The sequence below is a fragment of the Channa argus genome, chromosome 7, assembly GCF_033026475.1.
Source record: "Channa argus isolate prfri chromosome 7, Channa argus male v1.0, whole genome shotgun sequence".
In the NCBI taxonomy this organism is placed as follows: domain Eukaryota; kingdom Metazoa; phylum Chordata; class Actinopteri; order Anabantiformes; family Channidae; genus Channa; species Channa argus.
Window position 1 is genome coordinate 28,049,469 of NC_090203.1, and position 16,727 is coordinate 28,066,195.

Here is a 16,727-nt window from a genome sequence, read left to right on the forward strand (position 1 = left end):
TACAGATTTTTTTATTCCCAATCCTAAATTAATTCCTTAGTGTTCCTTTATCCTCTCCAGTGGTGCGAAGAACACGTTGGCCCAGGGCAAGAGTGACAGGATTGCCCTAAAGAATAATAATCAGAAAATCTGAAGCAGCATCTGTAGACGGTAGATCATTTTCAAAATTGTAAGTTTAATTTACACAACAAGCAAATAACAAAGTCATTCCAAGGGACGTTGCTGAAATATAGAGAAAACCAAACAAATCTCTCTTGAGCAAGTTGTAGTTGCCACTTGAGAGGTAAACAGCCTTTGGTGGACAGAACCTGGCTCAGGGCGGATGGTGGTTTGCTTTGAATGGTTAGTTTGCTGAAAGCAGTGAGATAAAAACAATCTAACATACATTCAATATGAGAACCGTTTATTACCAACAGTAAAGCTCAAAGTTTAACAGATGCACACAGACTGGTCCAAACCACACTGCTTACCGTGGAAAGAGAGAGTTGGACTCCCCATAACCTTTGTATTATTATCCCCCCTTTTGAACCTTGTACCAGACACATTTTCCATAACATTTATGATTCTGTCTAATTTTCACACTGCCACTTGCACTTAACCTACAGAGTAACAGTAGATTTGGTGATGGTAGAAACTAAAGTTTTTTTTATCCCATATTTATTGGTGATGAGTGTCAAAATGTTGTGACTTTATGTTGTAGCTAGTTAAAAAAATACAATGCCAAAAGACTAGTTTTTGCCTTTTGGCGTTGTATTTTGTACATTTAATGTCACTGAGAGTATCATTAGTGTTGTTTGTAACAGGGCTGTTCACTCGGCTTCTTTGTCTTTTAATATGACTGCTAAGTGCAAGACCGTTCACACTGGGGTCACCACACCACACTTTAAGAGTTTTTGCATGTCACAATTCATATCCATATGAATTGTGTTGATCTGCTGTTCAGTTTGCTTTACTGTAATTTAATTAGACATTTAAAGTGATTGTTAGTGTTTCATACAATTGAGGGCAGGTTTAACTTGGATTATAAGTTTATTATAATGTAAGATTAACTTTACCCTTTCAGGAAAGGAGCATAATGAAGAACACCTCAAGTAAAAGAAACACAATTCTTCCTTATCTTGTTGTTGTACACATGATACTGTGGAAGTACAGGATGTAGTGTTATATGTGTATACTTTTTACATTACTGTATGTGCTTTGCCTGCCTGTGTTTGGTTATCTACAAACGTAATTTCCATAACAATTGGAGCTTTTTCTAAAATTCAATACGAACAATTTGTTATTTGTCACTTACTTCTTTATTGATCTGCCAAAAGTACAAAGATTTTCAGTGAGCAATGTAGTACAGCATTCAGTAAAATGTACAAAAGCCAGTATTTGTGATGGTATGGGGTGAATAATTGCCCACGACCTTAATGACTTGCATATGTTTTAAAGCATGATCGACACAGAGGTTTAGAGATTATACAGAGACAAGGGAGCATCTTTTCCTTGAGAAATGGGTGGATGTTTCAGGAGGGCAGTGCCTCTGTAAATTGCTGTATCCAGCAAGAATGAGTAATATTTACTTGCAAAACTGCAATATCCTCAGTTCCTTAACAATCAAAGTGTGTAAATAAAGGTCATAAGTTCTGCATCATAATGGTAAAGGTGCTTAAAGTTGATAACACACTGAAAATCTCTTTGTAAGTTTTTCAGGTAAATAAAAAGTTTGAGTGAATGAACAAATCATACATTTTTGTTTTCAGTGCACTTTAGCAAAAAACCCAACTTTTCTGGAGGTTTACAGTAGTTTGTGTTTTATATGATATATGATAAGAACACATCCACATAATTGGTCTAATGTCTTACAGTGACTGATATTATCACCATGCATTGTCTCTTGCCTCTGTATCAATAGTTGATCGCATCGTGTTGTGCATTACACATAATACTGATAACTATCGATAACTTCATACACCTTTCTTTTACGACTCATCTAAGCATTAGAATTCTAACATGTTGCCTTGCCAGTCTTCTCTAAAAAGACATTTTTTCAGCCTGATCACATGGAAGTCAATATCACACCAGCTCTAAACACGGTGATGTAATGTTCACTTGCAGTCTGTTCAGCCTCTTTGGCTGTTCCTTCCCTCAAAGACACTATACGGAGCTATATCGAAGACACAGGGATTTACTTTGGTCCTGGAAATTGAATTGCTGTGCGCAGCAATTTCATTGTGATTATTGACATATGACATTGAATTTTAACCCTTTTGTGAATGAGCTGTGTCCTTTAACAATTTGGTGAATATTGCAAAATTAAACTTTAAAAATCCAAACATTGTGTCAGACCTTTTTGATATCAATAACTGCAATATGCTCAGTATATCATGCACTTCACTGATGATGCAAGTAAAGTCAATCTTTAAATTTGTTTAGGCAATGTAATGTTTAATAATTCAATATAGCACTAACCACATTGATTTCTTTTGTCCTTCCTGCCCTTTATCCTACACATCTATTTCTGTATCATCTTCCAACAAACCCTCCTTCTGTTTCTGCAACCATTTAACCTTTTTCTCTTTTGCTGATTGTTTCCTTTACACCTATTTGCTCTTCACCTTTTACTCATTTATTTTTTCTATACTCCTTCTTCTGCCTCAATCCTTACTTCACATAATCCTTCTGTTTTATTTATGTCCACCCCATCGCTATGACTCATCCTCCCTCTCTCCTTCTTTCTCTTTTTCATTCTCTGTCCTCCTTATCTCTCCTTTACCTTTTTGTCTTCTGACTTGCATCTTCTCTGCACATCTCTCCCGACATCTCTCTCTGTCTGCAGGGTAAAGTGGCCCAGACAGCTTGTATGTCAGCCTGTAAACATCTGTCCACATCACTGATGCAGATGTTGCTGGACACGGAACTCAAACAGATAAGCATGGGGGCCATTCAGCAGTTCAACTTAGATGTCATTCAGTGTGAATGTGAGTATAAATGTAATGCTTCTTTCTCTTTATTTTGCATATAATGTTTAGCCTAAATGGCTTGAAAGACTCAGTCAGTGTATATGGGGGCAGTCACAATAAGTTAGAAACACTTATGATATCTTAGCCTGAAATGCATGTGTTATTGTTAGCTTTATATGCTAATATGTTACAACCCAACACTTGAAGTAGAATGTTCTTGCAACTAGTCACATTGAAATTACTTTGTTTTTTCAATAAATAACTATATATACTAATAAACACATACTTTACATGCACAAAAAATAGCTTCCTTAAATGAAATGAGAGAATGTGTATTATTTTTCAACCCATTCCATTTGAAAGGTGTATATTATCAAAAAATGTAAAACACCCTACAGCTAAAGTTGCAACGTTTTTCAATTAGTGCAGTGTCCACAAATTAAGCCCATCAACATGAGGTGCAGCATAAACCATACACTCACTGCAAGATAACAACTGTGCACGTGCTAACAAAAGGTTGCAGATGGCAACACGCAGCTGAGTGAAAGGCTGAATGAAAGGAGAGATTATTAACGATGCTACCTCACTTTACTAACCCAAGTGCCTTGTAGAGGTCTAAATGAGTTAATTTCCCCCATTAATTTTCCCATTGTGGATCAGTTGCATGTGTCTTCATTTTTTTCCACCTTCTTCTCCCCCTGTACTGTCACTTTGCGGTGACATGGACACACACAAAAGAAAAGTTAGAAAGCAGCGTTTTCGGATACTATACAGTGTAGATTCTGTGCACCAGGCTTCCAAAGTAAGTCTGAGGTGGAGGAGAAATCAGACTACTCTGCATGTATACATTTGTTTCCAGTAACCAGCTTACTTAAGTGCACCCGAATGCAGTCAAGGACATGCCCAGCTCCTCTTCTTGACTTGGCCAGATGTTGTAAAAGGGCTTTTCTTTACCACGGACAGTATTTTGCTGTAGTTGTCTTTTTTGGACGTCCAGGCCTTTTGCTGTTGCTGAGCTGCCAGTTAATTTCTCTCTACTCCCAATGTTTTTGTTATCTTTCCAGTGGATTGATTTTGTTTTTTCAGCCCAATGATGGCAAAGGCACCTCATTAAATCTCATGTTGAGAATTCCAGTGAACAGCTACACAGTTCATCAGTGTCAAGTTATTATGCGCTAAATGCAAATGTACCAGTCAGAACCAGCTCCAGGCCTTTTATCAGTTTGATTAATTGTGAACTAATAAGGCCGTGGAACTGCTGGTCAGCTGTTTCTGAGCCACTAAAAATGGGTGTGTTTGTATAAAAATAGCTGTAAATTCTGAATATTCAATTCCACACTTTTCTCAAACTACTTGGATTAAAGCTGAAAGTCTTGACTATGCTATGCTATGATGCTATATTCATCTCAAATTCAATGTGGTGGTGTCCAGAGGACAAAATGCCAAAAAACTTTGTTGTTACAATATTTATAAACCTGTAAACTGTATATTATAATTAGTAAATAGAAACGGACCCAGAATAGATCTTTGTTGCACACCCAGAGTCTTTGATTTTGATTTCTTTTTATCTTCTTATAGACTGTTGTTGTAGACTGTAGACACACCGCTTCACTGTGTGATTTTTTTTTTTTTAAGTTATTTTAATTAATTGTATTTATTTATTTTTTCATTCCAAAACTACTGGTCAAGACATTTCTTTTTGCCCTTAAATGATCCAAAACAAAACTGGCACTCTTGCTGATTTTAATCCTCGGTAAACATTATGGTGAGGTCTTTTTAAACTATATTATCCTCAAAGATATATTTGATTATGTTTTTGAAATTGTTATACTTAAAAAGACTGTGTTGAGTATTTAAATGCTGCTGTAACTCTTCGACTTTCACATGTGTACTGTATTCATATGACTCTCACAGTAAGTGGCTAATCCAGGGGCACGGTTTTTAGATCTGTCCGTTTGTAGTGTATACTGTAAATTAAAAGTTATCATTGTTTGTTGATATCGTTTTTCTTGTCAGTGTTTGCCAGCTCAGAGCCAGTTCCTGGTTTTCAAGGAGACACATTGCAGCTGGCCTTCATCGACCTACGACAGGTAAACCTTTCTCACTGAACAAACAAATGATATACAGTTACTCACTGTATATATTTTTTACTTTCTTTCAAGTCCTGGTGAAAAAAAAACTCTTTCAGGCTGCTATTGTTCTCGAGTCATATATGTGTGGAAAGGAGGAGGAGTGTTGCTTGACTACACCACATCTCAGTCAAATTTGTATTTTTTGTCCTCTCGGCAGATCGTGTGAGTTCGGTTCACCTTTGTCTGAATGTTGATTTGGAACCATTTTTATGCCCTGACCCTTGGGTCTGGGGACCAGCACTGCATGGCTGGGGATAAGGATAGGCTGTTGGGGGTTCAGTGTGTTGCCCAGGGACACTTCAGCATGTGGTTGGGAAGAGTGGGGCGTGAACCTCTGACCCTGTGGTCAGTGGGCAGCCACTGCCACCCCACTATATCTTGGTCAAGTAAATATGTTGAATGAACAGTAGTTTAGAGTTGTCTCCTGCATTACGTTTTCATTTTTTCCGCTGAGCTTACTTCTGTGCTCGCTTTTTAACGGTCTGTCAGTCACATGTTAAAGTAATGCCCAGTAAAGAAATGTATTCTAAGCATTTTATATTTGGAATATTCTGCAAACAAATCTAAACCTGCTGATGGTTTAAACCAAAAGATGAAGATGATAGAATGAATACCTGACTGAGACAAAACAATGGACCCATTCACATTGATTCTAGAACCTGAGGGAACTCACCAAAACAATGAACACAAATTTATTTACAATTACAGTCATGTAGTTTTTCTTGTCTCACATCCAACAATATCGTTTTCACAGTTTTTTTCAACTTTCATCTGTCCTCTAGTTTACCTGCTCATGACGTTTCTTAGGCCACCTGCCTCACATTTCTTTGTAAATACCAGTGGTATGTGAAGTGTTGGTTTGTCTCATAAACTTATGTCTGTGTTGACACGTTAAGCTGAGCCTGAGGTGCGGCTTTGCTCAGAATCCAGTTCACGTCATAACACTAGCATTTGCTGAATCCTTTTTCCAGGAGCCGATTTTTTTAAAAACTGTTGTGCAAACAGCAACCGGGTTTCTGTACTTAGGCTAAGGCATTAGAGAATTTACTGATTTCCTCAGGTAGATTTTTCCTGAATGCTTGTTTTCTGCCGTGTACACAGTCAACCAGGTATATAATTAGCTTTTTGCGAGCGTGCATGTGCAGGATTTAAAAGATTGCATTGAGTAATAGAGTGGCTTGATGAAGGGTTCGAATCCATGGCCTTCTAGCTGCGAGGTGGAAGCGCTTAACATTTAGCATTTATTTCAGAGGCAAGTCAACAGTTTATTGTTAAAAGACACTAAACGTAGAATAAATATTTACTTGGCCTGAAAAGGTGCAGTTCAATGAACTATTGATACTTCAACTAGGCCTGCAGCTTTTATTATTGGTGTTCAGTGTTTACAACGGTCTTGTTTTGCCCAATGAGCAAACCCCAAATATTTTTAGTAGGCTTCCATAATTAGCCAAACAATAGGCACATATTCAAAAATAGGATTTGCATTTTTGCTTTTAAGAAAAGACACTTGAGCAATTAACTGATTATGAAAATCACTGCCATAATTTTATTTTAGTCACTACAATTTGTTCTTTCTAAGATACATCCAGGAAGATCATTAAAACATTACAGCCCGAAAAATAAAGCATTACCTAAAAATGTATTTTAAAATGCCATTAGAAAGTAGTACATTTCAGTATAATGAAATTAATGTTGAGTGTTAACTCTGCAGAAGGATTTTAAAACCCCTAAGTTCCCATAAGAAATCCAGAAGACATGACCTCAGTGTCCCTGCCTGCTTACCTCCCCGAGATGCAGCTCATTAGACAAGCGTCCATGTTGCCTTTTAAACAGGCTGCATGGTTGACATGTTAATCTTAGCCTAAGGTAAATGGATTGGAAGGCATCCACAGGCTGAGGTTACGCAGAGGTCGTCCTTTTACTTTCCCTCTATCTTGTGGTTGTTCATTTCAAATCTAGAACCTCTTTTTAATTGTTCTTAATTGTTCGGACTGAAGGCCTGTTTAAATGTGTTCTCGTCCATGTAGTAACATTCGTAGGCAATGTCAACGCACTCAGACCCAATCTGATATAATGCTACACCCCAGTCGGTAAATGCATCATATAGTACATGTAAAAACTACTTACATTCCCTAAACCTTGAAGCTTGTTCTTTTTTACACTCTTTTGGTCTTGTGTATTGTTTTATAGGAGGCCATGATTTAGTTTTAGCATTTAGCATTTAGTTTTTAGTTTTTACAGATGTCAGAAAAACACAGCAGCATTAATAAAAGGAATTGATGTTAATGGCATACGATTCCGATGGATCTGGCAATTTGAACAGATTCTCAACTGGAACCAGTTCTTGATTCCCATCCCTAATGTAAATATAATCTATTCAGACCTAGATTTAACCTTTTTCACCTTTAGACTACAGTCTCTGGTGACAAGCCAGGAAGAATTCTCATAACAAGAGAAAGCGTGAATAAAAGGAGAAAGCGGAGAAGGATTTCTAAAGTTTCAGATTGCTGCTTTGGCTTATTGTTTCGGTGTAAAGGTTGAAACTAGGGAGTTTCACAACAAACCATAAGGTAATGGGTGACGATTTATCTGACATTGTTCTTCAAACACACCTCTCATTCTTTCTTTCTATCTATCTATCCTCCTTCTGTTATTCATAAACATTCACCCTATGTGTAACTACTCAAAAGAACATTGCCAAGGATATTGCAATACACGTTCTATACCTGTGAGGTATTAATCAAGTGCCCAGATTTGTTGTCTGGCACTTGTCCTTTTCACCCCGATCGACTGGAGTAGTGATGAAATTTATGTTGCAGACAGAAAATGTTTATTGCCACATTGTCCTCAAAAAGCAAATCAAACCAGCAGTAATTGGGGAAATTGTTTATAAAAAGAAATATAATATTATTTGACAGACACAATGTGCGATCCACCCATTTTCTGTTAGTTATAGTTAGTTGTAGGTTGGAATGGTATCCAGAACTACTGAACTTCAAGCTCAGTCACACTCTTACTGGACCTTCATTATAATTGACTTGTAAGACCAGGGCTTTTGAAATTTGGAGTAAACAAATTAATTGGAATGACTCATGGTGGATCTTCTCAAGGATTCACACAAGCCAACTCTTGCACAGGGAGAGAGATTATTCTGTTTGACTCCTGTGATCGCACGACTCAGCTCACTCGACTCATCCTAATGCTGCTTACACCGACTGCATCAAGAAGAAACTTTACAATATGTGTGGATGAGACTCTCTTTTGTTCTGAATTGGATATGGTTTATAAGAATGCATTTGTTCATTGGGAGATTGTGTTTTATCTATATCACAGATATTTCATGTCTCAATGTACTTGTGTACCTTTGAGAGTTGCTGATTGTGTGTGTGTCGTCACTGAAAACCGTTATCAGCATGCTTCCTATTAGCTATGTGCTAATGACAAAAGATACAGAGAGTGCATTTGAAAAGTTTACAGATGCTGCAAAAATGCATTAAGATGAAGGCAAAAAGTGTCTGACACATTAATCACAAATCGTCAGTGGCACTGTGATAGCAGGTCCACTGATCTGACAGCGAATATTTTTTATATCTGAGCACTATATTCAGAGCAGGTAGATCTGAAAAGAACCTGGGAACAGGTAAAGTAAGTTACTGGAATATTCTCCAAACTGGTGCCTGTGTATTCCTCTTAGCTCAATAATTGTGAAGAATTTATTGAATTATTATTATTGAATATATTGGTAAAGAAATTAAAAATGTTCTTTAAATCCTTCATGTTCCAAATTGGGTCATCCCACAACTCGTGATGCACGCACAGGAAAAGTGTATGCAGACACACAGAGCTTTTGTTACTTAATTGATAAAAATAGCTTTTTTGTTGTTAACATCAATGTGGACTGATGTCGAAGACAGAGAAATGTGTTATTAATTTCAGAAGATTTTTATGTTGTTAACTTAAAAACAGTGATTAGGGTTTTCCGTACTTGTGACTAAGGTGACGATCAGATGACAGTTATGAATACGGAAAACCAGGTCATTCCATTCACTTTTTCTTGCTGCGCTATGTAGATGGCAAAATAATAAGATAATAATAAATAGAGGTTTGTCAGAGAAGGAAAAACAGTCAGTGCATTCAACACAAACACAAACTTAAGGAACCAGGTTACAGTTGGCTTTCTCAGGAAAGCGTATTTCGATAGCACTGTACATCTCGCTAATAGAAAGGTAAAAAGTGGGATAATATTTTTAAATAAAAGGGTACGTGATGATAACTATTACAATGTAACAGGGTTAATGTGTTAATAATGGAATAATTAAGTAATGGTAAGTACTAAAGTAAAAATAGAAGGCCAAGGTCACATGGGTAATGATGATAAAACGAAAAGAGCTGCAGTTATATTACCTGTGAACACACCTATTAGTTTCTGTGTAATATAGGAATTGGAGCTATAAAATGCACAATTCAACATTTCTTGATGGCAAAATCTACAGTTGTAACAATGGACAACAAGACAGTTCCCCAGAAGTGAAGCCATCTTTACCAATGTTTGCGGTATATGTCAGAAACCCATCCCCCCAGATGGAGTGTTGTTTGTTTGTTTGTTTGTTCTTTTGTGATGCAATAAAATGGGATTAGACACGCTACACAGCCAGAGGAAGTAAAAAAAGATGTGAATTCAAACGTATTAATTAATAACATATTTATTTGTTTATTCATTTCAAACATTGTAAACTGAACTGATGCTGCCGTCAGTGATTCTTGCTAAAACAAAAGAAATGGCCACTTTAACTTAAATCAGTGTGATAATATCTATCTAAAAAGGTAAAAATGGAGGGGCTGGGGTTTATGATCTAAACTGAACTGAACTCGAATCTAAAATATTCTTTGCCAAGGGCGGATGTGTAGAATATTTTACTGTGTCTAATGTAAAAGAAATGATACAAATAATGCATGGACAATAAAACCAACTCCAAAGTATGAGGCCAAAGACAGATGTGGAAGCTGTGCTCTTGTCTTGGTTTATTAGACTTGTTTTAATAATGTCACTTTGTAAGTCTTAGCCCAGAACTTAGTGGTTAAAGTGTCATTCTAACTGAGGAGTTGAACTAAGGCTCTGCCTGCCTGCTTGTGGCTCATCACTTAGCTCCAGGTGAGAAGAATGGCATTGTTGGTAAGTCTGTGTGTGTGTCAGGTCTCTCAGTCAGATGAATAATGCTATTATCACTAAGCTGTTCTTTCTCTCCTCTTTCAACATGACCCATACACCCAGCTGTTTCACCCTATGACATTAGCATACACTCTGTGTGTGTGTGTGTGTGTGTAAGGGGGGGATGTGGCTCATTTTGATCAGGTTAGCCAGAGGTCATGGAGGGGGGTCATTTTAAATGTTCCTCTTAACACTTAAACACTCATCATGTAGCCAAAGTCGCTCCCCACCCACTCACCCTTGTGTTTACATCTCAAAGTGACACAGTGACCCAGGATACACATCTTCATCGTGGCCACATTATCTGACCCTGCTCCTGAGCTGGCTCTAACAGCTCCAGCTCCGCTTGGCTTTGCTGCAAAACACATCAGTTTGTAGAATATCTACAGGATGTTAAGGGGATTACTGGCAGCCCGTGTCCCTGTCACAGGTTAGTTCTGCTATTCTCAGTCCAAAGCCAGTTTCACATATGAGCTCTGAGCAGAGTTGTTTCACACGTAACACATAGCAGGAGATTGTCTGAGTCAGAAGCACTGTGACTTGGGGAGACACTTCGCTGCATTTAAAAAAAGTGCCGGCACCTGGTTAGAAAAACTATTGTGCAGAAATGATGGTCTTTTGTTTACAGCACATTGAAGCTGTGCCAGTCCACTAAAAAAGTAACCTAAATCCAATAAATGTTTATTTATCGTATACAGCCCAGTTCAACGTATCACAAATTTGTCTCATTGACCTCTGTTCTTAAGCCAGCCAATGTTGCCAATTTGGGCCCCTGGTAAGCATGTGTCGACCTAGTTATTGATGTGTCCCCCACACCGCTGGCACCACTTGTACCCCAGTCTGCTTCTTTTCAGCCAATCTAGCATATTGAATTGCCAGTGAGAGACATCACTGTGATTGGCTGCTCAGCTCAGCAAACAAAGGAAGTCAGACTCAGGTAAGGGAAACAAGAAAAGGCAAGAAGCCACATACAAAAAGCTATTTTTGTTCATCTTCATCTCACCTTGCCTCAGCTCTTAGATATTTAAATACAGATGGACACAGAAAAACCTTTAGACCAACAGAGGACAGACAAATGTGACTGGAGAACACACACACAACTGCCACCACCTTTCATCTTCCTTCTCTCTTGGGCTTGAAGTTCTCTTAATTGCAGATCGGTTGTGTATGAGTGTTGTATATCTGTTTGTGTGTATTTTGTAGCTCCTGGACCTGTTCATGGTGTGGGACTGGTCAACTTACCTGGCAGATTATGGCCAACCATCTTCCAAATACCTGAGAGTTAATCCAGCCACTGCCTTGGCTCTACTGGAAAAGTGAGTGCATCCTGTATACACACACGGCCGGGGACGTTTTATTTCACCATATTTGAACATATTATTTACAGTTCATATTTTAGGCTTGTGACAGTAAGGCAACATAAGAAGAGAGGTACAAAAACCTTCCTGTATTCATCAGTGTATCTGCCCACAATAAAAAGAATTTTAAAAAACAAGCAATTCAGGTTCCGCAAATAAAGTTTGAATGAGTTCTCAAGTGTTGAGTGTCTTCATTATGAAGAACTTTTCCTATGTTGGTTGGATTCTAGTGTCAAAGTGCCTTTTTAATAAAAATGTCTAAATAAACAAATGTAGCACTTAATTATAAAAATCCTGCCATATAATTAATTTAAAGTGTTGATATGAATGTGGCTGCGCTCCCTCTATTTCTCTAAGCCTTTATCTCTCTGCTCTTTTTCTGCTGCTAACTGTTGCTATCCAGAGTCTACAGAGGGTAGGTTCAACCTGTTCTTGACCCTTTTCTCACTCTTGCCATTAACACTGACTCACGGCTCACCTTCTTTGTTAATGTTCAACTTAAGAAGTGGTAACATGAAAGAGAGATTTTCATCGAGAACCTTCTGCTTTCTTTTACCTTAGTTATGCTTGAAAGTTGGTGAAACCTTACTTTATATAAATCTTATATAGACTTAAAACCTGATCCGATTTCGCAAAAACTAAATGGGAGGAACCCGGTTAAACAAATGTGACTGACAAATTGTATTTTGTTTTCCGTTGTAACAATTTGTCCAATCACATCTAGGTGTTTGTGTGGCAAAAGTATGTGAATCTAGGATTATGAGTTAATTTAAAGGGAAAACTAGAACCGAGGGTTTTAATGAGTTGAAAGCCCCCCAACTATTAATGTCTGATCTTGACAACAGGTTTGTAAAAGTGTGTTATGGCCCAAACAAAGGAGATTTCTGAAGAGCTTAGGAGAAGAGTTGTTGATTCTCACCAGGCTGGATGTTCTACTTTTATTTGTCCACAGAACTTTTTGGCTTGTATGAGAAGTTTTAAGTGTTAAAAATCTTTTCCTACCCATAAATCATGGTGATAACAGTATTAGGACTTAGAACTGTGTGGTTGAAGTTACTGCTGCAAAAGTCCACATACTTTTGTCACACACACATTTAAGATGTATGTGTGTGTCTCCTTTGCCTAGTTAGGTTACCTTTGTTTAGTTTTAGGACTTGCATTAAAATCAGGTTATGCTTAAGCTATTTTTTGTGTATAAAAAAAAACACTGAGGCACCAAACCATAGTTTTGTTGACTCAAATTCAAATGGAGAAAATATTTAATTAGTGCCTCATGGTTTATTGTCCATTGGAAAGTGTGGTTTAGAGTCTTGACCTCAGTGATGAGTCCAGCAAAAAAAGATGTTCTTTAACCAATTCTGGCATTTTGTTTCCAGGATGAAGGACACAAGTAAGAAGAACAACATCTTCTCTCAGTTCAGGAAGAATGACAGAGACAAACAGAAGCTAATAGAGACTGTGGTCAGACAGCTGAGGAGCCTGGTCAATGGCATGTCCTCCTAAACACACACGTACGCAGGTGTGATGTGTGAGATATAATGAATGAAATCATGCATGCAGTCACACACACACACACACACACACACACACACGATGAACTGCCAAGAATCTCACAAAAGGGCATTTTCAAACATTGCTATGATAACACGAGAACAACACACACACACTGCACAAGTCACGCAGGGAACTGACTCCTAGCAAATACAACACACTCAAAGTCATATCCTCTACGTACAGTTATACCTGATTAAATACTTCGTGTAAATAACACACACACATATAAATACACATGTGAGTTCACTGGACTGTCCAGCAGACTGCACAGTAAAATGTCTGTAAAGTATTTTAATGACTATGACGGTGCAAGCTCTGTTTTTACAGGTGTGAGTGTAGCAGCTGAGGGAAACTAGTGGCACACAAGTACTGGGACAGTAAGGTGAAAGGCCTTAATGAATACCATGAGTCGTTTCCTGGTTTCCTGTCAGAACACGTCACATGATGTGTGACACTGACAACTTCTGGTAACTGGGGCATAATTTATTTTGTTGTGTCTTGTTTAGTTTAGGATTAGTGCCAAGGTATGTTTGGGAGGTGGACTGTGCTCTCAGTTTTCCAACATGTGAATCTGGAGATATTACACTCGGCTACTGCTATTGATGAGCTTTGAGGTTTTTTTTAAACATTAAAACTCTTCAAGAATGTATGTACACAGTCAAAAACATCAGGGTCAATAACTCAGTCTTGTACACCCAAGATCTGAGTCCACCTGATTTGAATTATTGTCTCTCAATCTCTTCCATCTTTGTCAAATAAGAACAAGATTTAAACCAAATTTTATCAAAGCAAAACGAAACCAAAGGCATGTGGCTAATTTTCAAAGGAAGTTTTTCCTACGGCTTGCTCAAGGGGGATTTGTTGGGTTTTCTCTATATATCTTTATATTTTCTCTGTGTCTTCACTTTCTCTATTGCCTTTGGCAACGGCCGTGTCAATCTCGCTGCCCAGTACTTGAGCTGTTGTCAATGTGTATGTTGTGTGAGCAGAAACAAATAGATTCAGAGGTGATGGTTGGATGGATGATGACGTCTTGAAAGACTGATGTTCATAAAAAAATTAAGGTCTGTCAAACTACTGTTGTTTTCCTTGCTTTTTGTCTTCTTTTTTATGTTGTATATTTTATCCCTCCACACACACACACACACACAGAGAAAGATGCACCTCACAGTGACTGATCACTGGGTCTAGTGTAAGAAAGCAGGGTGACACCCAGATTGCAGTTTGACTCTTCACATATTCAGTGCATGTGAGAAAATAAGGGTGCCCCCCCCCCCCCCCCCCCCCCACTATATGTTCACAGGTTAGACACCATAAAAGGAACATTTTATGAAATAATGCCATCTGCAACAACAACAACAACAACAACACAAACATTCATGCATAACTGTGGATTACTGCAGGTTGATGTACTGGATTGTTTTAACTTTTAACGTTTTTCAAGTTTTCGAGCAACGTCAGTGGAAATGTTGTGGTGACACTGAAGCACAACTTGCTCCCTGTGAACAGGGGACTATGTTGCCTGGCACCTCAGCTGCCATCAGTGTTTCTCGTGCGTTGCATATTGAATTACACACATCATTGTCAAATCTGATCTGTTGCAAAGTTAAGGACATTATTTCTGTGAAGTTCACTGCAGCACACAAACAATTTGACCTTACAAGAAAACAAGTTTTGTTATTAGTTATTATAAATAATACATATATGTTTAAAATTGAGATAATTTTCATTTTAAATTCTGTTTTTTTCCTCAGGGTGACATGAAGTTTTATAATCTTATATCCCTCATATAGCCACAAAGCAGCAATAACTAATTGGTTCCTTTACAGCCTCATCGAGCAGGTTGATGCTGAATTAAAACCTGCACATGACTCCTGATTAAATATTTTATAATGAAACTGTTTTTATTCAGCACTGAAACTAATTGAAGTTTGTTCCTTTTAGATTCATTTTTGCCTTTTTTTTTTTTTAAAGTTGCTTGTAAATGTCAATGTATATACTGCATATTTTGTAAAGACAATATTACAGCAGTTTGTCTGCTACAAACAAAAGGGGAGGTAAATATGTAAATAATAAGAGTTGGAATTTGCATTTGTTACTTGGTTCAGTCCAGTGTGAGGAGCTCTGTGACTTATTTATTTGCCTTCTCTCCACTCATCTGCATCACTAATGTATTAAAATGGTCTGATTAACATTCCAATATTAATTATTTAAATACTGGTCTTAAAGACATATTCAGTTTTAACAGAAGGGCTTCTGTGCACACATCAAATTGATTGTTTTTGCTGGATGTTTGAATTCGTTTTTTTAGCTCTTTACCTCTTCTGCCATGTTTTCATGTCCACTTTAGCATAAATTCCTAAATTAGTGCCGGCATTGAAATTTTGTCTCAAATTGAAGCTGCATGACAGTGGAAAATGGATTATTGCACATTTGTCTTAATTGCCTTTTTTTTTCTTATTCTTTGTATTGCTGTTAACGTGCTGCGAGTACAACTCAAGATTTCCTGCAGAGATTTCACAAATAAAGCCTATTAAAGAAGAGAGGCAGAACAGTATTCTCCTTCAGCAGCTTCAAAGACTTTTATTGTGAAATTTCTGCTAAGTGGTTTTAACTTAACAGCGAGAAAGAAAAGTAATGAGTTTGTCATGAAGTTTGTTTTCTTCATGCTGAAATGTGCAGTACATCAAACTGAATTTATGCCATGAATGAAGAATGAAAACATAAAAATTCAAACATGGCACATGAGAAAATAGGGGTGCTTTAGTATGATCACAGCTCAACCCTGACTCCAAGACATTTTGTTTAAAATATGCGCAGTAATTAACAGCAGCCATGTATTTACCTCCAGAGAATGAAGGTCACATCCTGACTCCTGTCTGTGGTCTGAGCAACAAAAACACTTTGATGGAGACTTGTTGTGCTGCGAGTCCAGTGGTTCAGAGACGTTTTCTGTGAGCAGATTTTGTTCTGCAAAATCTGGCATTTTGACCTAAAACAAGCAAATGACATAATCTGTCAACATTAGTCAACAATTTACTGATACGTTTAGTATTCACATTTTTAACCAAACCTATTTATCAGTGTAAATTCATTTTTTACAAATGTCATTTCTACAACCCTGCAGGGTTTTAAAATGTGCTACATGTGTCTCCAGTTGAAGGAAATATTTGGGAATGAAATGTATGTTTGTTCATATATAATGTGTCACATAATCCCGTGCAATGACGAAATAAGATTCATGGACTTCCAGCAACACTTGCAAATTGTCGAACAGCTTTATTATTCGACAAACACGCTCACGTGGCTTGTTAAAAATATAACATAATTACACTTTTTTTTTTTTGCGAATTGTTTAGCTTTAACATAACTCTTCTTTTATGCTAGAAGTGGAGAGAGGGTACATTCTGATAAAAGCAACCCTTGCTTTACCTTTGTTCTCTGTACGACATCCTGACTGAGAAGTTTTCCTAAATTGGTTGTTTTAATTTTATGTGCTGTAATAAAAAGATTATTGCAACTGTAA

The 16,727-nt window shown here is 37.5% G+C and overlaps 1 protein-coding gene across 11 annotated transcripts in view; it reads left to right on the top strand.

The window, feature by feature from the left end:
* exoc6 (exocyst complex component 6) overlaps positions 1–16,727 on the top strand; it is a 48,764-nt gene extending 32,037 nt beyond the window's left edge. For 7 of the 11 annotated variants that reach the window (XM_067511934.1, XM_067511937.1, XM_067511935.1 and 4 more), the window contains 5 exons: positions 2,825–2,966; positions 4,965–5,038; positions 11,493–11,605; positions 12,051–12,062; positions 13,024–16,727. In XM_067511934.1, the coding sequence (XP_067368035.1) occupies positions 2,825–2,966; positions 4,965–5,038; positions 11,493–11,605; positions 12,051–12,062; positions 13,024–13,150 (468 nt within the window). In that variant the 3' untranslated portion in view covers positions 13,151–16,727. The remainder of the gene's footprint in view (positions 1–2,824; positions 2,967–4,964; positions 5,039–11,492; positions 11,606–12,050; positions 12,063–13,023) is intronic. The other 4 variants (XM_067511936.1, XM_067511940.1, XM_067511941.1 and 1 more) reach the window with 1 other exon arrangement.